The following is a 25366-nucleotide window of genomic DNA, read 5'->3' as shown; positions in this document are numbered from 1 at the left end:
CCAGGCAAGGCAGCTAACCTTGTTCTTGCTCTCAGTTTCTTGAGGGCTAGCGTGATTTTTAAAAATATGGTAGCTTATTGCAAGAAATATATATAAAAACCCACTAGCACCAGTCTGTAAATTTGAGCTAGGTTTTAAGGGGTCAAAGTCTCCTAAGCAGATCCCGTTTTTCTGGTCAGAGGCAGTCTTTAGCTTTACTTTAAGGAACCACTCCAGAAATGGAAAGTTTATGTCTAATTAGAGCTCACAGGCTTCACAGCTGCCATAAGCCAGAGGGACATAAAGATGGAGCAGATTAAGTGTTGTTACATGTCTCACATCCATAAATCAGTATTGTCAGTCTCAACATTGATTTCTTCCAAGCTGAGGGCTTCCATAGGCTGCTGGGATTCCTGTTTGTGGGGTTTTTGATGTCCACATACCAAACCAGATCATGGAGACATTGCTCTTTATTGGGCCTACGCACGTGTAGTGTCTCCTGAAACCATGCTAGTTTTTCCAGCCACAACTCTGCACATTTGAAAGGCAAAGTTAATGATTTTAAGTTACTCTAGAGATCTTTATTTATGTAACTGACTGCAAGATAATGGATTTGTACAAAAATTTTCCTTTTGTTCATTAAAAAAATACTGTGGAAGAAAACTCTGGGTCTGGATATTGTTCTGTGCAAAGGACAGATTGTTGACATTCCTGGGCAATTTTGCTCTCTGGCAAAGGAGTGCTTCTTATCAAGTACTCTGATGTACAAGTGCCTGAGGGCTTGTTCACATGGGAAAATCCAGTGGCATTATTCATACTTCTTCACTGCAGAATATGAGTACCCACATGGGAACTCAGCAAGGGTATAATTATTGTGCTCTAGAAAAGTCCGAAGAGCTTTTATATAATTTCTCCCCAAAAAGTTAGCAATGACACAGGTAACGCACTGCCCCAGAGAAAATGCATTTAGGGACATCAGAAAGGACTGCTTTGTACAAAAGCAACTCTTTGCTTGTGTGACAGCACATTTCCCTGCTTGAGATCCCCTTTTTTTTTTTCACAAAGAACACTCTGTCTCTACTGTAAAAAAAACCCTCATATGATGGGGAAACTAAAACAAACACCATGCATGTACTTATTCACACCCACCCACCCATTATTTTAGTTATTGATAGAGTTTTGCTGCACTTACACTTTTCTTCTGTAAATGCATCCTCTGAGCATCACACTTAGATGCTATCTGAGCAGTGACTACAGCTCAGAAGGATGTGATGAATGCTGATGGAGAGGGGTAGCGCTGGCTCAGGAAAATAAGCAAGAACAGAACCCAAGTAATGTAAAGCAATTTAACACTTGACAGGATATTAACAGGACGTGCTGCACCTGCAGCCATGAACTTCATTTGCATAGCAGAAAAGCAATCTCTGTGCTGTAAAAGTACAAGGTTAGGAGGGATGGCAGAGAGACTGGGATGTAGCCTTTGCAGTTCTGCCTTTTGTGTCTACTCTGCCCCTTGCAGTTCTCGCTGAGTGACCCGAAGCAGGCGGTACAACTCGGAGAGAGATTTCAAAGTCCTCTGGTGCCCGGTGGCACCTGTGTGCCCTGGCTGAGCACACTCCTGCACGGCTTGCTGCAGCTGCAGCTGCAGGGGCAGGGAAACCAGTGGTCCTCTGAGACTTGGGGAAAACCAGCGACGGAATATTTTGTCACAAATTACCTGCGGAAAGGAAGAAGAGCAGATTGTTGTGTTCCAGAAGCTACTAATGCCCTGCTGCTTCCCTGGGACTGTAGCAAAACGTCACCTGAATCCAAAATGCCTTCAGCCATTCGAACAGGGAGGTATAGAAAAGGAGCATCCACAAAGGCTACACTCTAGCTATGGGATGACCCTTCTTCTCAGGCTCAGAGATCTTATGAGTGGCTGGAGGAGCTGGGGTTGTTTAGTCTGGGGAAGAGGATGCTTAGGGAGAACCTTATTGTCCTCTTCAAGTACCTGAAAGGAAGTTGTAGCCAGGTAAGGGTCTGCCTCTACTCTCAAGTGACAAGTGATACAAGGGGAAATGGCCTCAAGTTGTGCCAGGGAAGGTTATATTGGATACTAGGAAAAATTTCTTTGCCAGAATGGTTGTCAAGCATTGGAACAAGCTGCCCAGGGAATTAGATGAGTCACCATCCCAGGAGATATTTAAAAGATGTGTAGATGTGGCACTAGAGACGTGATCTAGAGGTGCACTTGGCAGTGCTGGGTTAATGGTTGGACTTGATCATCTTAAAGGCCTTTTCCAACAGAAACAATTCCGTGATTTTGCGTAACAAGGGTGACAGGGTGGGAGGAACAGGTAAAAGGTCAACAAGCTACACACCCCCAGCCTCTCTGTTGCACTAGTGCCACCAACACAAGCTGGGTGAGCTGTAAGACACCTTATCCCCGGGCCAAGAACCCATGGACACCCCTTTCCACTGCACCCACACACTACATCTGTACAGTGGAGAATCACAACCCCTGCTTACACTCGAGCAGCCACCCAACTTTCACAGAATCATAGAATCACTAAGGTTGAGAAAGACTTCGAACATCATTGAGTCCAAGTGTCAGTGCAGCACTGCCAAGTCCATCACTAAACCATGTCCCCAGGTGCAACATCTACAAGCTTTTTGAACATTTACAAGAACGGTGATTCCACCACTTCCCTGGGCAGTCTCTTCCAATGCTTGACCACCCTTTCAGAAATTTTTCCTCATGTTCAACCTAAACCCTCCCTGATGCAACTTGGTGTCACTTTGTCTTGCCCTACCGCTTGTTACTTGGGAGAAGAGGCCAACACCCATCTCACTGCAACCTCCTTTCAGGTAGTTGTAGAGAGCAATAAGATGTCCCTGAGCCTCCTTTTCTCCAGGCTAAATATCTCCAGCTCCCTCAGCCACTCCTTACAAGACGTGCTCCAGACCCTTCAGCAGTTCTGTTGCCCTTCTCTGGACATGTTCCAGCACCTCAATGTCTTTGTTGAAGTGAGGGGCCCAGAAATGAACACAGGATTTGAGGTACAACTCAAGGATGTGACATTACCATCAGTGGAGACAGAAGTGCTAATCCCCTACCCCTACTTACTCTGCTCTCCTGTCTGAGGCACTGGGCTAACACCTACAAAAACCATGGCAAATAAGCACTGTATATAGTGAATATAAAGATCTGTTTGTGTGCCCCAAGACAAGACTTCTGAACAGGACTGGCACTTACGTGGACACATTTGAAAACCTGACTGTCTTCATCTCACAGTCTCCTCATACATACCATGGATTTTATAGTCAGTGTGATTTTAAAAGGAATGGATTCATAAAACAGCTGTGTCTACTCACTTGCAAGTTGTTATTGGCTCTCTGTGCTCCACATTTTCTGATTTTCAGATTGCATTTTGAAAAGCAATCAAAGAAATTACAGTCTTCATCTCCCGTGCAGTTCTGTTCCAGGATGTCCCTCATTTTGGGTTCAAAAAAGGCCATATCCACATCAATGGCCACCACCTGTGAATCAAAACATCCCATCAGATCTGGCACGGCACAGCCTCTGGGACAGGGCTGAGCAGGCATTCTTTGCTGCTTGCTTTTGGAAATGCTGAGCTGAGAGCATCTGCTGGCAGGATCACAAGGGCTTTATTTCACTTAACTGAGCCACACTAGCCTTATAAACACCACTTTTTAAACAAAAACAACCAATGCTTATGACACCGGGAATGGAAAAATTGCTTGTGAACAAAATGCATCCCTGGGGTCAATTGGATTGATTTGCTTTAAAGTGGAACTACCCAATCTGAAGACTGATTCACTTGCTGGTGAAGCATATTTAGATGGCACCTCAATCTCTTAATTGTGCAAGATGGTGCACAATTACCCATGGCCAGACAGTATCATTTACAGCTCCGCATTCAAACGAAACCCCTGACTTTGCCACTGTGGAAAGGAGATAGCTGCACCTGGTACAGCTCCTGCAAACCTGTCCTTGCATTCAGTGGGTTTGAGTCTGTTCAGCTGTAGAAGGAGATCCCTGACTTTGCTGAAAGCTGGGTCTGGCTTTGTCCAGTCTTCTTTGACACATTTGACACATTTATTGTGCACAGTTCTTGTTCTTATGGTCTAGAAATATGTCCTGTAACAGAGTCCAGCCAGAAGTTGGTCACAGCAGAAAAAACATGAGTGAAAGGGGTCAGTCACTTTCCTCCCCCTGACATGAGGCTCTCAGAGCAGTGTGTACGCAGCACAAAGTGTTTGCAGAACTGCTGCCTGTGCTGAGGGTGAGACCTCTCTGGAAGCGAAGGGCTGTAGTCTCAGTTTCTGCCAGTGCCACTCCAGCCATGAATGCTTCATTAAAGAAATCACAGCAATAAAGAGGGAAAGAAAGGAATCCAGTAAGGGGATGGCAGCTGCCTGACGTGAGCCAAGCTGTGGGTGACCACAGGGAAGGCAACCTCTCTCCAGCGTCGTGGATGTGCAGCCAGCTGCATTTCACACTTGGCAGTCAGGATCAGGGATGTTCCCTTGCAGCATCTGACACACATTCTCGTAGGAGAAAATGTCTGGGACCTGGGCAAAGCAGAGTTACTTGGGCTCAAATGGTAGTTTTATTTTTAAGATTCAACCTCCCAAGTAACAGGAGAAGATGAACTGTCTGACTGGAATAGCAACTGGATCAACCACAGGAACTAATGATGTCTGGTTTGGTAGAAGGCCAAATAAACCTTCCACAGGCAAAATAAAGAACATGGTCTAATCTTCATTTTTTACTACTCCTTTTTCCATAGGGAAAAATCTTACAGAGATGAGGCATATCTTAAAAACATAAGTGTTTTTAAGCTTTTTGGAGAGCTTTATAATGATGATGTAGCCTAAGGAATTTCACATTTGGGCAGGCAAATCTTTTGTTGTTGTTGTTGTTTTTCTTCACTTCCTTAAGCTTTCTGTGACTTTGCTGCTCAGTTCTTTGGAGAAGAGACAGTGAAAGCAGTGCAGGGTTTCCCCAGTCCCAGCATCACTGCATCACCTCCCAGGCGGGGTCTTTGCCAGAACTGAGCACATTTGACAATCTGATCCATTGCTCCACTAGGAAAATCAGCCCGGTTCCCAAATATGTGGCTGCCAAAGCGTTCAGTGGCTTCACTGAAATTCATCTTTTACGAAAGTGTGTGGGCATCCAGCTAGACTCCGTAAAGACATACCTGGGTGATACTCTGCCTATAAACAGCTACATTTTGGTGGGGTTTGCTGCGATCATAGTTGATGAAAAAAGTACCTAAGAAAATACAGGAAGGACTCAAATTGGCTCATGACCTGATTTAAAATCATGTTTAAGGTGCTGTAATCTTTCCAGTTTTCTCTGAAGTATTGGTGAAAGAGGAAGCTCTCTCCCAGAGCACTGTGCATTCACCCAAACCTCCTTCTGACTGCGTACCTTATGTGGCTCCATGGCAGCTTAAAATTCTTCTGGATGATCTAGCAGACAGCTCCTCTCTGTGCTGCAGGAGAGCATGTGAAGGCTGGAGACTTATCCCCACCACATGAAAATAATCCTCAAAGTAAAGCTATTGCATTCCAGGCACATTTCTTTGGGCATTAGAAGTCTCATTACTCAAATGAGGAATAGTGGTACTATTACAAGGTTTTTTCTCTCCTATACAAGAAACCAGCAAGTGAAAAAATTGCTTAAAACAAACATAAGGGACAAAAAAGAGGCTGCCTTGCCGTGTTCCCATTCTGGAACTGGTTGGTCACTGGAAGATCCTGGCAAAGCAAGCCTCACCGAAAGGACTCATAAGAGAAGACACATCCGGTATTCATCCCCTTTCCCTAAATTTAATGTTTTTGTGTAAGTAGGTTGTAAAACAGATGCTCTGGCGTGTGCTCAGCCACAGGCAGCCACAGGCAGCCACAGCCCTGAGTAACTGAGGAAGATGGGCATTGAGGAATTCCTGCTTTGCCTAAATAGTGGTACAGCTTTCTTTAGTTTCTTGCTGTAGCTCCTCACCCATTCCCTCTTCAGCTGCTGTATTGCACCTGAATAAACAGTGGAAGGGAGGGAAGGGTGAAGGGAAACACTCTAATTGCTCTTAATGACTGTATGTTTAGGCAATGTTTGTCTAGTACTCTGAAGATACAAGTGTTACACTAACACTCAGTGAGTACTAAAAACAGTATTAAAGTTCCTGAAAATGCTTTCTATTCACTCAGAGTGCAGAAACTCCACTGACGACACTGCAAACTGGGACCCTAGTTCAAACACTTACTGCATGGTGCCCCCAATCTGTAGACAAAATTCCAACCAAAACCAGAGGAATTTCTGTCCACAGAATGAATGTGAGCTGCACCACTACTCAGAAAATATGCATAGCTATTCAGGTCTGAGTTACAGCTGCACAATGAAAAGTCAAAGAGTGACAGTAGCAGGGAGTTTCATGTCGCTGTCCTTGCATAGTTTCCAGACAGATAAGCTGAACACTGAAGCAGAAATGTGCGTGTTTGGACGTGGGGAGTTACCCTTGTGTCAGACCACGAATTCAGCCTGAGCTTTTAAATTCATACAGTTTTTTCCTTTCAGCATCACTACCAGAAATATGACTCAAATTACAGCTTCATTTAGAGCTTTTGAGATCCCCTTGCCTCAAGGAGGCATGCCTCACCACATCCGAGGGACCTTGCACCAATGCCTTTGAAGAAGTGAAACAAAACAGAAGTGAGCAAGAAGTTTTCAAAAGAAGCAGGAGGATTTAGTGCTCCAAAAATGTGGCTGTACACATTACAAAGAGGAAAAGCAGTAGAGAATCTCCCCTGATGCTTGTAAATTCACTGGCTTTGCAAAAACTTAGCCAGAAGCTGTACAAGGAGGGGAGTGTCATTTTTACATGGTTGTCTTCAGACTAGAATTTGATCTCAAATTCCTGGAACACCACCCCAAACACCTAACTTACCGTGAGATCGTGCCTGATAGCGAAGTTTTCTGGTTTGATGTCACACAGGTGAAATCGGTGAGAGAAATCATTATCAAAATGCTGCACCATGTCCAGAAAGCTGAGTGCAATATCAGTGATGGCTCTCACCCTGCTTCTGTGTCCAGTAAGGGAGGAGCTGATCACATTTTCCAAGGGAAAAATAGTTTTGTGCCAGGCATGTCCAGCTGTGAGATACTCCACAGCATAAAAGTGTCCACAAGAGCCAATAATTCGTAGCATGTGTTTGCTGAGGTCCTGCAGCAAACTGAAGTAGATATATTCTTCCTGCTGGAGCAAGGACCACATGCTGGCCACCTGTGCTTTCCAACGTGGTCCCTTCTTCCTTGTCCACAGGGGCCCCATGGTATTGTTAGACAGTTCTAGCCCCAGGGCATTTTTGACCTCCAAAGCTACCATAAGCAGAAGCTCTGTTTCAGGGATATCCTGTGTTTCCACCTCCTCTAGCATACTGAGGTGCTGGTAGCTGGAAAAGATCTCTTTTTTGGATTTCAGTATGATGGGCTGGCCTCTCCAATCAGCCTGAATGACCTTCTTACCTCTATCATAGTAAAGGCAGTGTTTGTACACCAGCTTCTGCGCCACGCACAGGTCTTCACAGAGGTCCCCAGTCAGGGCTCCGCTGCTGTAGTCGAGGCACTGGAGTGAAAGAGCAGAATATTCATAGTAGAGCCATGCTCCCGTGGACCACGTAAAAGAAAGACAAATAATGAGCAACAGTCCTAAGCTCGAGAGGTTTGCAGCAGCCATGGAACTGCAAACACACACCTACAACCAGTGAGTCATTCAGTGGTTTTTCAGAATTCCCTAGCGATCTATTACTAGCGGAGTTCTGCTTCAGAACAGGGGTTCTGAGGATAGTAAAGGACAGGCTTTTCAGGGGCTAGGAAAGGGACTGGATGACTTGTTAATCTGAAATTTTTTACACATATGAGTTCAGTGAGACAAACTTGAAACACTTGTGGCTCTGTTGTGTGAGATGATGGGTTATAACACTTTAAGGCCCAGAGTAATGCAGGACTTCTCTGGAAGGTTCAGGGCAGCATAACTTAGACATCACCACTTAAACTACAGCAAAATCCATGGGTAGCTGGATTTCTGGAACATTCCACAGCTCTGCAGGTTTCAGCCTTACACTCAACATGCCCTGAAGGAAGATCTGACAACCTCCTCCTGTACTACCAGAAAACATAGAGGTTGCATTCAATGCCTTTTGGACCAAGAACTTTCAGAATTTTTGAATATGCAAATGCTGCAGAACACATATATGTTATATATGTGTTATATGTAGTTATCAGAAGTGACATTTTAATATTAATTGCTTCAATACTTAATTTTTTTTTAAACTGGAATGAAATGAGGCCTTGGAAGCAAGGGAACTGTTGCTTGATAGTTTAGTGGTCAATGCAAATTAGTGAAAGAACTGCAAGGATTCCCTCACCAGTCCTTCTCTCAAGCCATAATAATTTCCATAATATAATTTCCAAAAGCCAAGGCAGTTGATATATTCCTATGGGCATTCAGAAGTGCAGGTGTAGGGACTGCTTTGGGATGCTCAGTAGAGGGGATGATCAGAGGTCTCTGGTAGAAGGGGAATAGAAGAGGTGGTGTAGAAAGCCAAACATCTGTGAGGCAGCTTGACAGTGTCATCCACCTCCATTGCTTTCTGGCATTTGAACCTTGATTTAAACAAGCTGGCAGATCCCCCTGCATGTTCAGGACTTGCAGCAGCTGCCTGAGCCTCACCTCACTTGTGACTGGCTGTTACACACACAAGGAACGTGACCATCGCATTCAAGTAATGTATTTTCTCGGGTGTGTACACCAGAGGAATATGTTCTGATGCCAAGCAGCATTTAGAGTCCAGCCTTAGACAGCACACTGGGGAATGGGTGGAGGATTAAGTCCAGAATCCAAGAATGGTGATCAATTGACTGAAACAGCTCACTGAGAGCAGTTCAGAGAGACATAAAATTAATTTATTTACATTGTGATGTTCTCACAGCTGAAGTGACAACATGCAATGCCAGCAAGGAGTGTCTTGCACGATTGTCTGGACACTGAGTCCATGCAAGTATGAAACACACACACACATCTGCATCCTCATCAGGATGGCCAAGGAGATTCACTGGACTGTCTGCAGGCTTCAGAGCCTGCAGATCAATATTCTTGCTTTTGAAAATCTGCCCCTATGAATGTAATACAGTTTTACCCTACCTTTTAAAGAAGAAAATGTAGTTTTTTCAACAAAATCTAGGTTAGCAGTTCTTACCATCCAGATCTCTAAGCATTTTTTGAAAGAAAATTACAAACAGAAGGAATTTTTTGGGTCTTCTTTGGATTGTAAGTATAAGCACATTTAAAACTCTATTGACAGACCACAGTCTCATTCTCTTCTGCTACAGTAAGAGAAGATAGGGCTTAGTCATGTCATTGGGTTCACATGGGTGAGCACTTGCCCCTGTGGACTATTTTTCTGTGGTTCACTCTCAGAGGATCCACATGCATGGACTTCTGGCACCTAGAACACATGACCATGACCTGTAGCCAAACATGGCAAGGTGTAGCTTATTTTCCTGTGTTGACATCACATCATTCTTAATGGCATTAGGGAGGAAAAGTAGTTGTGGAAAAAGCAGACTCAGATTTCACAGACAGGAGACAGATCCTTTTTGAACCTGGTTGCTGTTTAGGACTTGTCTGCTGTTTTTTTTCAGTTTAAGCTATAAATATTTGATTGTTAACCTAGTATCTGACAAACAGTGTCTGAATCATATTCTTCTTACAATGAACTTGTGCAGTGTTTTGCAAACTGGGATCTGTGGAAGAGGCCTTGACCAAAGAGCTCATGGTCTCACAGTGATGAAACACAGATCAGCCTTCCAGAAGTGCATTCTCAGCTGGTCATCAAGGCAAGGAAGGCTTTCAAAAAGGCTTGCTCAAGGAAACAATCAAGAAGATTGAACCATTTCCTATCAGGCTTTGAGGCACAGTCTGCATTGGTAGTTCATCTTGAAGCAATTATTTGACCCTTACATCCATTCCAAAGTCACAGTTTTACAGGACAATCTTCCATCATATTGGCATGGCTTGTACTATTGTGCTCCCCAGTGTACGAGCTTGCATTTTACAGTATTAAACCACAAATTTGGTGCTTTGGACTGAAAACATTTAACCAGGTAATACAGATTACCCTGCCATGACAAGACGAACCATTTAATTATTTACCAACCCAGGAACTTTTGCACTAACTGCAGACCTCGCTATGCAAGACTGTCTATCATCCTGCTGATAAAAGGAAGAATCAATTCCCCAAAGAAATCTTTCAGAAACGGTCCTCCACACTGCCATCCCTGTCTTAATGACTGAATTTTGAGATCTGTTGATGAGACAGCTTTAAATCAACCTAATGATCGACCTTTGAAGGCCACAGATTCTTCTTTATGCGCCAGATTCTTAAAACTAAAATATGACAGTGATACCAAGCCAAAAGCCTTATAAAGAAGCAGCTGTACTACACAAAAATGCAAACACAAGCATGGTTCAGACTTGCTCATATGTTTCTTATTAAAATTAGCTACATAATTTTTAAAGTCCTCAGTGCACTTATCAAGATAAGTTTAAAAAGCTGGGTTTAAATTAATATAAAAGATTAAATTAATGTAAACCTTGCTTAGGATTTATATAAATTTAAGTAACTCACTGTACTGCCATCAGTGGCCTGAGACTGATGTTTTGCCTTGTTAGCTACTACTTCTATGTAAATGCAATACAGAGCCAGGTTTGGAAGGCATCAAAATGAATTGATTTCTCCAGAGGCAACAGAAATTGATTGCTATGATTTAGTGTGTTCTGTGTAAATGAAGATGAGACTGGAATTAGGAAAGAGGAAGAGGGATTCTTTTTGAGAGTTAGTCCCTGCAAATTGCCCAATGCTATTTCAGCCTTCTCAGTGCAGTACACATCTGCACAGATGGATATCTTACTCAGAATAAGAAAATAAAACCTTCAGAAATGCCACTTGCAAGGGTATTTTCACCCACTTCCTCAAAATAGCTCATCTCCTACTGACAGATGAATAGTAAAAGATTTTTGCTTAATGGAAGGTGTGAGACTCAAGCTATCAGGTTGTTTGTTTCATTGCTCAGTTGCACTTTCTGTAACTGTGAAACTCATGCTGTGCTCAGAAGATGTAGGAAGACTTATTTTGGGGCTGATGAAGATGAGCTCATTTTCTATATTCCATTAGAAGGACAATTCCTTTCTAACGTCATCTGGGAAAACTGTTGCTTACAAACCTTACCGATAGTACTGATTCTTCACTTACAGATGAGCACAGCAATTTCAGCCACTCTTCCTCTGGAAGGAGGGTCTGAAACTGAGCTACCTCTCAGTGATAGAGACAACTTTCCAAGCTTGCGTCTGAAATCTGATCCCTGGGCTTTTGAAGCCTTGCCTGACGCTTTCCAAACTGAAGAACAGCAACAAGTCTCTGTCCATCTGTTTATTGGTGAGTGTGATGGCGAGGACCTGGACCTCCCTGAACCTGATGGCTCCGTGCACCTCCATATATCAGTGTTCTTCCCAAGCACGTAAGGATGAGGCAGGAATCATTCCTTCAGCTGCAAACCTGAGCTCAGCCCCACCTCAGTCTGGCTCCTGAGGTAAAGAACCTGGAGCACACTGCCATTAAAAACACGCTGTCAGGACCGCTGCCTACACTTGCTTTTCCTTTATGATACAGAATTAAGGAAAATCTATGATCAGTTTTTGCTTCCTTGCAGTAATAGATTATTTAATTCCCACTAGGATTCCTCCCTTCCCAGCTAACCACCGGCATTACAGACACCCTAACTAAGAAACAAAATTAACTAAAAGCATTAACCCACGCTGCTCCTCTTCTCAAAGTGTTTCCTACACAATCCTAAATCTGTTCCTTATTATTTTTAAGGGAAATTTCAATGAATATTCGCAAATCCTTTCTTGAATTTTAACCACATCTTACACACCAGCCCCCTCCAGACATAAAGGAGGCGATACATGCTGCCTGGCACTTCTGAAAGACGACTTTTGTCCAAACAGCTTTTCGGCTAAAAACAAACAAAACCCCCCAACACCCGGAGGAAGGCTTTCCTCCGCTTCGGAGCATTCGGCTCTCCGAGCTGCCCTTTCCGAAGCGCTTGGGCACCGCACCCGCACCCCACGCCCGGGAGCCGGCCCGCCGCCTGCACCTGACCTCGCCCCGGGAAGGGAGGCAGGCAGGGAGGGAAGGAGGGAGGGAGGTAGGGAGGCAGCCGCCCGCCCGTGCGCACCGGGAGGCGCCGGCGATGCGGCACCTCCGGCGGCCGGAGCCGGGCAGGGCACCCCGGAGAGCAGCCCCGACGGACCGCCCGCGCCTCGTCCTGCCGGGCAGCCCCCGGGAGATGCCCCGCGTCCCGCCGGGGCACGTACCAGCCTGGCCAGGATCCGGTGGCTTTTCTCGTCCGTGCAGCGCTCGGAGAAGACGCTCCTGTGGAGGAGGAACAGCGCAGCGCTCACCACCACCCAGCAGGCAGCCCAGAGGAGGAGCAGCAGCAGGGCGCATCGCCGCCAGATTTTGAGCCGCAGCCGCTTTAAGCCCGGGATGCCCCTCATCGCCGCGCCGGGGCTGGGCTGGGGCGGCCGCTTCAGCTGCGGCGGCCCCGAGCGAGCGGCGGCGGGGCCGGGGGAGCCGCGCTGCGCCCCCCGCACGCCCGTCCCACTCCCGCCGGCGCTCGGCGCCCGCAGCCCCCGCCGGGCTGCCCCGCTCCCGCTCCCGCCCCCTCCCCGGGCCGGGGCTGCCCTGGCGGAGCCCGGAGCGCCCCTTTTGAATTTAAGCCACGTAGTTCCGCCGGCTTTTGTCTGCGCTCCCCCGTGCCAAGCGGCCCCTGCAGCCACTTGGCGGCTGCTGCCCGCGCCCCCCGCCTCTCCTCTGCGAGTTTCTCACCCGAGAATAAAAGGGGTTTGAAGGGTGATGGATGCTGCTGTGGAAACCCTTTGCCGTCCAGGCGGCTGCTCGATACTTTGAAAGAGGCAGCCTGGAGACTGACAGGTACCTCTGGTGAAAGCTTCGTCTCCCGACAAATGGGGAAAGGAAAAAAAAAAAGGTTGTAATTTATTCTGGAGTAACTTCTCCCGTTTTATCCGCCCGGAGATAACGGAGGAAGAGAGAGAAGCGACTCAGATGCCCTTTCAGTAACGCAGCCCCCAGCGCCCCCACGGTGGGTCGCCCCTTGGCTCCCCAGCAGCTCCCCCAGCCCCCGGTCGCGGGGCGCAGGCTGGCCCCTGCCCGGCACCCCCGTGTCCTGCCTCCCTCGGCGGCGGCGGACAGCACCAGCCGAGCGGCCACGTCGGATACGTTGCCAAAACGGGCAGGGTGTACTGGGTCCGAGGATGCTGGCGTCGATAGATTGTCTCCCTGCCCTCTCATTGTCTCCCTGGCACCTGCGGCTGTGTCCCTGATACGGTGTGGTCAGCTCCACGGGACAGCCTCTGATATACCTGACTTCGTTAACGTTTCTGAGGGGTCAAAGACTCAGACGTGTGTTCCTGTGCAGCAAGGAAGATCCTGGCAGACTTTCCTCACTCCAGGTGCAGATGTTCACTGTCTTTGTTCAGAGAGTTCGGTTCAGTGATATATGTTCTTAGCATCATGTCTAACTTAATCAGAAATACTTCCTTGACAAGTCTTTAAAAAGAAAGATGTCTCTATTGACATGATCGAATTTTACCTCTCAGAACAGCAAGGGAAGAACACAGGTGCAGCAAACTTGCTGTTATCCACACCTTTTACATGATCAGTGCAGTTCTCCTCTACCTGGCAGAGCAGGGCTTGAAATTGAGCTTCTAAGTAGATGGTGGACTGTGGAAGAAAAGAAACAGAAAGATAGAAATATTGCTGGACATACTCCAGCTTTCCTTTCTAGAGACCGTCAGTGGGGAGGGAGATCCAAGAAGAGCAAAACTACTTTCATCTCCAAAGAGTCTCAGAAGCAGAATCATCATTAGCCACATCTTCTATCAGTGTTTTTCTTGATTTCTCCACCATCTCACTTCTTCACCTGCTGGGGCTGACTTTTCAAATTTTCTTTTTCTTTCCCCTGATCCTTTTACTGAGAAGCTTACTTTTGAGGCACTGGCGATGCAGTCTGTTTCTTGGGAATGTGGCAAGCAGCAAAGACCAAGGAGGCAGCTAGGAACTAAAACATTTTAATCCCGTTTCTCAGTCTGATACAAAATGTTTTCAGAAGCTGTCTCTGACCATCTTGGGATGCTCTTTGAACATTTCTAGGACAATAAGTGGACGAGGAGGAGTGTTGTTCAGCCATTCCTCTGTAGGAGTACCAGCTAGGCTTGAACACAGCCAACCTTCACCAGTGACTGCTGCCACCTAGGAGACAAAACTGCAGATCTGCCATACTGATATCTGGAACAATCCTCAGATATAAACCACATGGAAAAGGGATGCAGATGGTGGGGGAAAGTCAAGCATAAGTCCCTACTTCTCGGTCCTAAGCTGTCTGGGTAATAGTTTAGGCACTACCAAACCCACATGTATTTTAAAATGTGGATCTTGGCTTCTCTGTGTGTCAGCAATCCCCAAAGGATATTAGGTATTTTTATTAAATGTCTGTGAAATTCTGTGTATGTGTCATTTGTGTTTCAACAATAGTTCTGAAAACAAATCCTAACTACACCCGACTTTAAGCTAGGAACCAAATACAGAGACTTCAGACCAGATTATTTGTCACAGCTGAGCTTCTCTAATTGCTGCTGAAAAAACAAGCACGTTCCTTCCTCCTCCTCCACTGCCACCTCCCTGTTTTCCTCTTTGTCTTGCCTGCCTAGTGCAGTCCCTTCCCCCAGTGAAAGATACTCCTTGCTGCCCAGGGAGCTTTCTCAGCTTGCTAACAGGGCAGAGAAATGTAAAGCTGTTTCTTGCTGAGATTATTTTCAGAGAGGTCAGCAAGCCCCGAGGATGCCGCCAGGCTGGTGCAGGGAGGCACATTGCAGGGCCAGGCACTCTGGGTTGCTGGAGGCAGAACTGTCCCACTGGCTCAGCTGTATCAAATGTCTGCACCTTAAAGATGCAATGAGATATTGCAGATAAGGTGATCTTAATGGAAATGGTTGCTGAAAGAAGCAGTCCTGTCTTCCTTCCCATCCTGGCCATATGCTGCTCCCTCAGCAGCTGGATCAGGGTAGTTAGCCCAGCAGGCAGCATCAGTCGGGTGTCCGGCTGCACTTTTCATTTCATCCTAAGATACAAGCTAAACTTCACCGCGTTTTGGGGTCTGTAAGGAGCCCACATCCTCCTCTTTGGTTTGGAAACAGCTGCTACACATAGTAAGAGCAATTCTAGCTTTAACATGCAGGTATCTGCTGCTTTGAAATTAGGGAATATGAAGAAATAGACTAAGAAAATAATAATAATAGGTGTTAATGTAGTTTTAATATTGTTTTAATAGTTAAAAAAAAATAAAAGTACAAGATGAACGGAGCTTAGTGAAGCAAATGCAAGTTGGCTGACACGCATACTGGATAGTTTACCCATTTCATTTTATGGTAAATCCCACAGGAAGCATTTGCAGGGAATAAAGTTCTGAAAGATTTCAGCATAGCATTCAGGCAGGGCAAAGGGTTGTATCTAGTTGTTCAGACTCTGAATTTTTAAATATCTCACTAACTGTGGGTGTGAAAAGTTGGACAAGTCTAGTAAATATGTATGTGTGTGTATACGTACCTTCTTGTACACATATACATAGAGAACTTCAGAACAGGTCAATAATTGACCCAGAAAGCTTGGATTTAGTAAAAAATGAAAGCCTAGGTGACTCAGGATCAGGTGGTTTAGCCTTGAATAACAATCTATTGCTAGCTGCAAAATTCAAGTCTAATTTCAGATTTCCCTAAGCTTCAAGGTTCTTAAGACTAACAGAGTCAATTGTAGTCCATCCTCCGTGAAACATATATATCTTAGCGTCCCTCTGTGCCACAGCAATTTTTCTTAAAAAAACCCCTCTGCATCAGAGAACTTTTGCTTTCTGTAGATATTAAACTGTGGCTGCTTCACATTGTGTTCCTGTGTTCCTAAAGGAAGCTATATTCCTATTCTCATTTTAACCTAGAATAAAGCTTGATGGAAATTAATTAGTAGAACTAAGGCAAGTGAAATCAGGGGCAGTAAAAATAATCCAGGATTAACTTAATTAGTTCATACCCAATTAATCTTTGAATTAGTGCTTAAAGAATGATGTCAGCATCAAGTTGGTCTCCTTTTCGTCACTGTGTTGGGCACATCACAAAATTGCACATCACTGGTGACGGTTCAGATGTGGAATAATCACAGGCTTCAGTGGCCAGGAGTGAGATCCCTCGGCACAGCCAGGTGGGGAGCCTGGCTTGGCATCCACCTGTGCTCTGTGCCTGTGCAGGGGCTCAGCAGCTCCTCAGACCAGGGCCAAGAGGAGTCCTCAGCCCAAAGAGCTGCTGAGCCCTCACGTTTCTCATCACCTTCAGACACAAACTGCATTGTGGGCTCAAGTCCTATTATGCCGCTAGACCTTATTTTCCTAATTACTGAATTCTTCATGAAGAAAGAAAGTAAATCAGTCATTAAGAACTACCTTGGCACTCAAGTTAATGAACTGTAAAACTGGTCCATTAGGACTTATTGTTCTCTTTGATTTTATCACCTTCTGTCATTGGTTGTCTATGGAAATAGGGTATGTGTCCGAAAATCTTTCACACGTCAGGTACAAATCTCCTAATTTCCTTCTAGGAGGTCAAGAAACTTTTAAGGGCTGTTCAAATCTACTTTGAAAATATATTTTAACATACAAATATTTCTTTCTGATTTCCTTTGGAAAAGTTGCTGCTGAGAAACCTCACAAGGTGAGACATAGGTTTGAACATGCCCTTTAGGCAGTGAAATTCCCCTGCAGAGTTCTGAGTCTACCAGAGGAAACGAGGAAACCAAACGTATTTTCTCATTTATGCCATTAATCAAAAAGAGTATGTTGCAAACTACTCACAGAAGTTTTATGGCATCAGTGAGCAGTGAGTTTATTGGGTCACACTGTGAACCAGAAGCAGAAAAATGGCACAGTATAAAATACAGCGTACAGCTTTGTGGGCAAGGGAAAAGCCTGGGATAATTCACTGATTTAAACAAGGACAAGTGTTTAGACACAAAAAGTTTTCCCGTGTATACATAGAATAAAAAAAATTTAATATATTTTGTCTTGTTTGCTTTTTAATTTTTGAAGTATTTCTTAGGCATAGCTGCCCAGGAAAGCCAAAGGTATTAGCTTTCTCCTTCCCTTTTACCACTTTCTAGATTCCAAATATCAGTTTCCTTGTCCTGCTCTTCTCATACATCCCCTTTCAATTAATTTCTTTATTAACCTCATGCCAACTTCTTCCTCTCATTTGGAAACAGTATTGCCTGAAGAAGCCAGTAAGATACCTTGGCAATCACTGTAGCAGATTGTGGTTTGCTTGTAAGTCTTCAAACAAGATGGAAAAATTAAGATTTGAAAAATATTCTGGAATTTTTGTCCACATATCCCAAATGATGCCTGACACAATATTGCCTATTGCTTCTCTGCTACATCCTCTGCCTGTTTATGTTACCAGTCACCAAAAGGAAAATTAGCTGTAAGATGAAGCTTAATCAGTTTGTGAGGGGAATTATAAGTGGAATTTTCTTTGCATGGGATTGGAGTCAGTGGCATGAGAGCAATTTTCCAAGCCTAAGAGGATGCTCTCCAGTGGAATCTGCTGCTGTGTGGCATGTTGTGTGCCTGTCCACAGTGTGTGAAAGGGAGAACAAAGAAGGGAAAATGCTGAGATTGCTTTCCAGTCTTTCTGTACACAGTTTCTAGTCTTTGCATCAAGTTCGGGCCAAGTGATCTCATTATGCCATCACTGCATCTGGCTCTTTGTAGCCTCCCTTTATGAGTGTCTGAAGCAATTCCAGAAATACTTAGAAGTTGCACTAGGGTTGTGTAGAAAGAAAGTTACACCCCACCATCTAATAAGCTAATTCCCTGTGGTATTGGGCTGTTATTTACATGTATGGTTCAAAGTAATTTAAATGGGCAGAATATTACACATACTAAACAGATGGCATTCACAGGGCTGTGATCATTTAGATATGTGCTAGCTCAAAAGAGAAAAAGTTAAGTGTCATCTTTTCTAGTCAAATGACCAGATTTATTATTTCAGTGCATTAAAAAGACATTTCTACAGCTGATACTACCAGAAAAGTTATCATGTTGTCATACAGATTAAAATCAATCCAGCTTTATGGCTGCAGACTCTGAAATGAGTTTCTGCTGGGAATTTGCACCAGACTGATTTTAAATTTGTTTCTACTGGCAAGAGTGACCTAGGATACCCAAAGTCCACGTGTTCACGTCTTGTTATGCCACAGACTGTAAAATGCAGCCAGAGGTCTGCATGCTCTCTCTTACTAAAAGAGAAATGGAAAGCAAAACTGATTCTTGGAGATGGAAAAAAGCATCTCCTTTGTAGGCAAAAGTAACCACCAAGTGGATACTTACGATACTGCATGTGAAAGGTTTTGTTAACTAGAACTAGACTTTCCAGGGAGAATCTGTGCTGCTTTTCTCCACTCACATAAGCAAATCTTAATTTATAGCATTTTCCTGATTCTTTCGCTTTGTTCTTTTGGCTTAAGGGCTGTGTACTCTAGTACTGCATGTTTAAAAATCAAATTAAATGTAGCCATCCCATACAATAGATCGTAGTGCATTTACGTGTGGATATGTCCATTTCTTGATTTCTCCTCTAAAAATCCAAATCTGAAGTAGAAAAAAATGAGGGTTTTGGAAGATCATGGATGATTTTCAGTACCAGTTCTGTAAAACTTAATTACCTTCATTTATTTCCTTGAAGCTGCTCACTGCAATTTCTTTGCAAATGATGAATAGCTGGGCATGGAGCAAACTACAAAATTATCCATTAGTGAAATACAATTTTCTATTAGACTTTCCAAGTAATTAGCTTGTCTTTAGGTGATATATTGTTAGTTTGCATGCATCCAATGTTGTATGACATTTGTTTAGGGAAGAGTAGACTATTCAATTTCTGTATTGCTTACAACAAACAAACAGCTCATAATTATATCAATGTTAAGCATCCCTTAGTGTGAGTGACTCCCCTGTGTTACTCCTGAGCAAGAAATCTGCATGTGGGATCCTGCCCAGCTGCCTGAGCAGCAGCACCACTACTGTGTGATGTTCCTCCTGTTACATGCAAGCATCCTCCAAGAACCTGAGTGGTTCTGGTGGCCAGGCCTGTTTCTGGGGGGTCACTGCTATACAGGCATCAACAGCCAATGTAACAATCAAGGAGTGCCATGGTGCTGCCTCCTGCTTTGAGCAGAACTGTTGGTGACTGAGAAGCCTCAGAAACAGATTTCCATAGCTGCTTCCACAGGCACAATCTTCTATTTTCTGTAGTTTTTCTTCAGTACAATCCCACTGTCTTCCCTACATACATTTTCCTCCTTATTCTTCAATGATTTACCTTTTCAGTTCTTCACAACCCTTAATTGTCTACAACTAACATCCCCTGTCAGTCACCTCTCTCCTCAGAAGACTTTGTGTGTTGTAGAAGGAGTCCCTCTCCCCCATCCCTAGCAACAGCCTTCTTCTTCTTGGGGGGGGGGAAAAAAAAAAAGGTCCTTAATTCTGATCCAGAATCAGTGGATTTGCTTTTGATTTACAATAAGGAATATAAAAGGAGGAACAAAGTAGGAATATGCAGAGATGCCATGATTAGACAACATTTAATATTCCCCAGTTTTGCAAGTCCCTGTTTCCTGCATAGAATGAAACTGTTTCAGGCCATGCTGTACAGATGCATACACACATGTAAAGGAGCTCATAGCAAGTCTCCCAAAATGAAAAACAGGGATTGCAATGTTCTGGATGTGATCCTCAGTCTGGGAAGTGAGGAGAACCACCAAAGGAGGGGGAATGCAACCACAGTGAAACCACAAGAGACACCAAAAGCAGCCCTGCAGAGCTGCATCTCTGGAGTGAAATTCCAGCTGGGGAAGCATTTAGGCTCCATTTTATTGAGGAGAACATGCATTCCTGGCCAGACCTCTTTAACATTTCTCTTTCACATTGACAAATCAACAACTTATAAAAGACCGAAACAAAGCCTCCCAACATCCCAAAATATATTCAAGGAGGAATTGAAAATGACATCTACTCACACATTCCATGCATTTTGAGCATGGATAAACTGGGCATGTAGTTGGGATAACACACTGGAATGAAATACAGGATAGTTGAGATAAGGAAGAAAAAGGGTGAATGTTTTTGCATTTGGGCTCTGCGGTTGTTCCAAAGAGAAGTGCTGGGCTGAAGCAGTGCCCAAGGGCTGTGTTTCTCATTTGCACTGAGAGCACATCTAGCTGGGCTGTTGACCCTTTGCTTGCCTGTCCTTTACATGTGCCTTTTACATGACACACATCCCACCATCACATTTGAGCCATTGACTTGTTATATTAATGCAGAGTACCAGGACAAGCAGGCAGAAGCACAGAGTGCTTTAGTCACGCAGGCAGAGGAATAGACAATGAACAAAGGGATGTAGGTGCATTCTTTACTCCTTTTGGAGCACTGGTACAGCTGGACCAACACTTCAGCAAACAAGGAATCCTTTGGCATGCCCATTCAATGACTTTCTAAGATATGTTGGCTCTGCAATTTGCAAGCCAGTCCTCCAAGGTGCTGGAAAAGAACAATTTACTAACAGCCTCTCACACCATTCTTTAATCTGTGCCTCAGAATCATAAGTGGGAACAGTACCTGCCCTCTCTGAGCACAAGATCACCAAAATAGACTGCCAATTCCTGGGCAATGTTAGGGCAATGTAACGGGGAGAATGCTGCCAAAAGCATTGGCATATTGATATCTGGGCAATTTGCACATTGAATTTAGAAGATGGGGGAGGGGGGTAGGTTTTTTGGCTGGCTCTCTGCCACTCTGTCTAATTTGAGGCAATCTCTCCAGCACTCTAGACAGGCTAGCTTTGATGTTTCTGACAGTGACATTTTCAACGCGTCACTGCTGCATCCTGAGAAAAGGACATGGAAAACCCAGGTTGCAATATAGTGTACAGACTCGGCAAAATAGCACTTATGGGGAAGGGCAAAACCACCTTATATAAAGCCAGGAAAAAAGGAGCAAAGAGCTATCCAGCAGTGCACAGCAAGGCCCCTCTATTCTACTTTATGCTGTCATGGTTTGCAGATAAATCTAGTGCCTAAGATGAGAGACTTCAAGATCTATGGTGTCCTGAACTGGCTTAGTTAAGCAACTAGTGACTGCTGAAGGCTAGGAGTAATCCAGGATGTTTTGGTACTTTGTTAAGATACTGGAGGATCTAAAGTTTCAGCAAGCTTTCGAGTGTGTTTTTTATCAGGAAAGTTACAACCTTACTGATACAGGGGCTACCAGAGCTGCAGAAATTTTGATGCATTAACCACGCTGGGCCTCCTGAGTATCCAACCCACCGCTGCAGGGCAAATTAGCTCCTCAAGCTTGTGGCAACCAAGCCAGAGAGTCACCCTAGCACAGCAGCACAGAGCCATCTTGCGTGCAGGCAGGCACATCTGTCTGCTCCACAGTGGCACAACACTGTGGGGGCTCATGGAAGGCCAGTGCAGATGTCTCTGTTCTGAGTTGGACTGGACGGAATATAAGTCCTCCACTTGCCAGGTTCAGCATAATGAGAGGACACAGAAGAAGACAAAAGGAACAGACAGTAAATGGTAGAGGAAGGAAAGGAGCAGAGGGACGGAGAAGATTCCTTTAGCATTTATTATTACTTGGGCTACTGAGCCAGACAGGCTCCATTTCACACTAGTACTGCATTATGCAAGGATGGGAAGAAGGATCACAAGACCAGGACTCTAGACTTTGATTCAGCTCCTGTCTCAATAGCAGCATTCCTCCTGTGCACGTTTCACAATGGCAAAAGCTGAGTGCAGAGTCCAATGAAGTGCCACGGAGCATTCTAACTGGATTCTGACTGGGGACTCAGATACACAGACACCCCACACTGGGCTCTCCCATGTAAATATCAACATTTTCTACATGGTTAAGTCTAGATTAAGTGTAATCTGCCCTGTATTTTGATTAATTGCCTATCAAAATATTATTTTGTTGGAAGAAGCTTGTGAGGATCAAGCTCATTAATTACTACATGGCCCACATGCATATATAGATTAGGAAGGCCATGAACACACCCAAGTGTTCAGCACTCTGTAATTAGAGTACGCCACACAAGCAGCCCTGCTTCTTTGGAGGCCAGGGCAAGGTTACCTCTGAGCCACAGTACTGACTGAATAGTAAATAATACCTTGATTTGTTTTAGTTTTGTGCTATTCCTCTAAATGAGTTCAGGCTTTGAGGCCCCCTGGTTTTGAAAAGCCAGGGGTAACAGGTGAGGCTTACATTGCTGGAATGTCAATGGCAATGCAATTTCCAGGGATAAGCAGCTCTGTTCACCTTTAGTCAACAAAATCAAACCCAGCAGAAGTGGGAGTACTTAAGGCAAGCAACTTTAATGGAGTCCAAATGTCCACATAGGTGCATGTACATGGGTGTGATATAAATAGGACACAGTTTAGAAGGGATTAAAGCAACCAGTGAGGACTTCCTTAAACATCCTGCTTTAAATTTGCTGTCACTAGTTCAAAAACTATTGTTTGCAGGAAATCAAAGAAATCCAGCAAAGCTGCACTGTTCTGCACATCCCCATCTACAATCTTCCCTTTCAATCTAGCAGTTTACCTAATGTAGCATGAGCAACCGTTTAGAAAGTTTGGCTTGTGACTCACCTAAGCAGAAACATACAAAATAAAGAGGAAGGAAACAGAGCAGGAAACAGGAAGATACAATAAAGAGGCTGAAGATGACTAATTTCAGCTTTCTGTGCTACTCAGACGTGCACTGAAGTAGATGTTGTGCCTTCATCTCATGTAAGAGAAAAGACAAAAAAATTGAGCAATGTGAAATTTTTAGACGGCATACCCCTGGAAATAGGGACATGACCAACACTTGGAATTAACTTCAAAAGAAGTGAGAGTGAGATTTTGCCTGTGTACCATAGTATCCATAGAAACTTTCTGTCCCCTTTCATCACTTCACGTGGAATTTTTCAGAAAGGACAGCCACAGCTACTAATGGCGTTTCTGCCGACCTCCCACAGCCCTGTGGCTCTCAGTCCACAGCCATCCAAAAAGCTGATTCACACAGCTGTCCCCTCCCAGACCAGTGCTTATGTTTTAGGCTCCTCACTTACTCAGCTGCTACTGCTTCAGCTGACTGACATAAGCTACATCCCTGTGATTAAAAGCAATGGCACAAGCACCTACAAGTTATTTCTTTAGAACAAAACTACTTCAAAGACAACATATTACAAAAAGAAATAGAGCAGCTTAGATGTTTAGATATCTCTGTCAGGACCAGAGAACACTGAGCATCCTTATATTTTCTTTATAAAGTACCTTGCTTTGTCATCCCCTGTCCCTAAACCATTTCTGATAAATGTGGTTTATCCTACCGCTCCTTTCTCCTCTGTTCCCAAAGGATTTTTATGTATACATATGTTATTTTCACCTCCAAATTAACAGCTGTGTAAAACAAAACTGTGTTTCCATAAAGACAATTTACCAGCCCCTCAAAGCTGATAATTGGGCCTCTTATCTTTCAAAAAAAGTTGTTGTTTTCCCCCGGATAAGTTGCTGTGTGGTTTTTGTGTTTTTTCTTCACATAATCCTTTGTGGATTTAGATCAATACAGGCTTGCAGAAATCTGTGATAACACAGTACACAATATTTGCTACACAATGTATGCTTCTCTGATGCCTTTCTTTTGTCAGCTCATGTCCTTGATTCTTATTCTGGTTTGTGATTTTTTTTTAAGGATGTGAGAAAAAAGTACCAAAAATTGCTTCCATGAACGAACACGAGAATAAAATAGGTCACCAGAAATCATCCTGTGTCATGTCACTTAATACCCCTCATAAATGCAACAAACTGCTTTTTACAAGCAGTTTCTCTTTCCTTTTTTTTTTTCTTTTTTTTTAATCTTTTTTCCCCCCTATTGCTTCCAGGCAAGATTTTTCCTAACGTAAGTGTAAATACAAACTTTATTCCAGTTTCTAAGCTCCATTTGGGGTAGATTTTGCCATCTGCTCTCCCACCAACACAGAGCAGTGCCAGGTGTTCTGGTGCCAGGGGCTCCTCGCAGTCTGGGGTGCCAGGAGTGGCAGGGGCTCCCCATGGGGGCCTGTAAGGGGCAGCCTGGCAGCCAGTGCCCATCCCACCCCATCCCCAGCCAGGAGCCAGGTATCTGGGGGCACCAGGGCAGCCCCAGCCCCAGGCAGTTCCCTGGGGACAAACCAAGGCTGGCATCAGCCTGTGAATCTCCAGCTCAACATGGCCTGTGGCCAGACCAGCCCCATGCGAGGTCCTAGCACTTACCTTACCCCACAAAGCACCACCAGCCAAGTTCCCAAATTACGTAGTTCTCCCCCATGGTAGCTCATAGACCAGCTAGTATGCCCCACTCTTCCTCATTTGTTTCCAGCTCTTGAGCTCCCAGCTACCTAATTTCATCCTGGTTTTATTTTTGTGGTTCTCAGGGTCGTGAATTTTTCAAAGTTATTCCTTCCCTGTACTGACTCCATCTCCCCAGCTCTATGCCCTCAGCAAATTTCAGCAGCACTTTTCCTAATATTTGTGGCACTGGGAAGCACACTGCCCAATAGGTTTGAGTGAGTGGTGAACCTTCCTCAGTTCAGGTAACAAATACTTTTACTACGGCCAAGGGCCAACTGCCACTGTTACACTTATTTTAAAAATATCTATAAACCAATATGAGTTACCAAATTTCTACCTCCATGCATGGCTAGCAGCTCGACGTATCAGAGCTATTCATGAACAGCAGCAGTTCCCATCTAATGGCTTCATTCAGGGGAGCCCAAGGAAACAGCAAGCCTTACCTGAATTTTTATCTTTTGGCATGTAAAATTACTTTATTTCTTTCCACCATTGTTAGGAGCTCAGAAAACTCTTCATTAGGTGACCTCACTTCACTTTCTCATCTTACTATTCATACTGCATTTCCCTTATCCAAGCAGTGATATTAAATTGGTTTGTCAATGATACTAAATTGAGAGGATGTGTGCCTCCCTCGAAAACAGGGAGGCCCTGCAGACAGACCTTGATAAATTAGCGGGTTGGGCAGTCACCAGCCCTATGGAATTTAACAAGGGTGAGTGCCAGATTCTGCTCCTGGGATGGGGAAACCCTGGATTTACAT

At 44.4% G+C, this 25366-nt stretch overlaps 1 protein-coding gene across 2 annotated transcripts; it reads right to left on the bottom strand.

The window, feature by feature from the left end:
- Positions 1-535: 535 nt before the first annotated feature.
- DIPK1C (divergent protein kinase domain 1C) lies at positions 536-12686 on the bottom strand. 2 transcript variants are annotated; one of them, XM_042048790.1, is made up of 4 exons: positions 12426-12686; positions 6936-7613; positions 3337-3501; positions 536-1696 (listed from the first exon to the last, which is right to left on the bottom strand). In XM_042048790.1, the coding sequence occupies exons 1-4, from the start codon at positions 12606-12608 to the stop codon at positions 1481-1483; spliced, it is 1242 nt and encodes a 413-aa protein (XP_041904724.1). In that variant the 5' UTR covers positions 12609-12686; the 3' UTR covers positions 536-1480. The 2 variants fall into 2 exon arrangements, with proteins under 2 accessions (XP_041904724.1, XP_041904725.1); XM_042048791.1 differs by having other exon boundaries at positions 6936-7651; positions 12426-12653.
- Between the last annotated feature and the right edge of the window lie 12680 nt (positions 12687-25366).

This window comes from Corvus kubaryi, unplaced genomic scaffold (genome assembly GCF_017639235.1).
Source record: "Corvus kubaryi isolate FWS band 111438036 unplaced genomic scaffold, C.kubaryi_AGA036_p1.0 68, whole genome shotgun sequence".
NCBI classification, from domain to species: Eukaryota; Metazoa; Chordata; class Aves; order Passeriformes; family Corvidae; genus Corvus; species Corvus kubaryi.
Note: the sequence above shows the minus strand (reverse complement) of the source record. Positions and strands in the feature narration are given on the sequence as shown.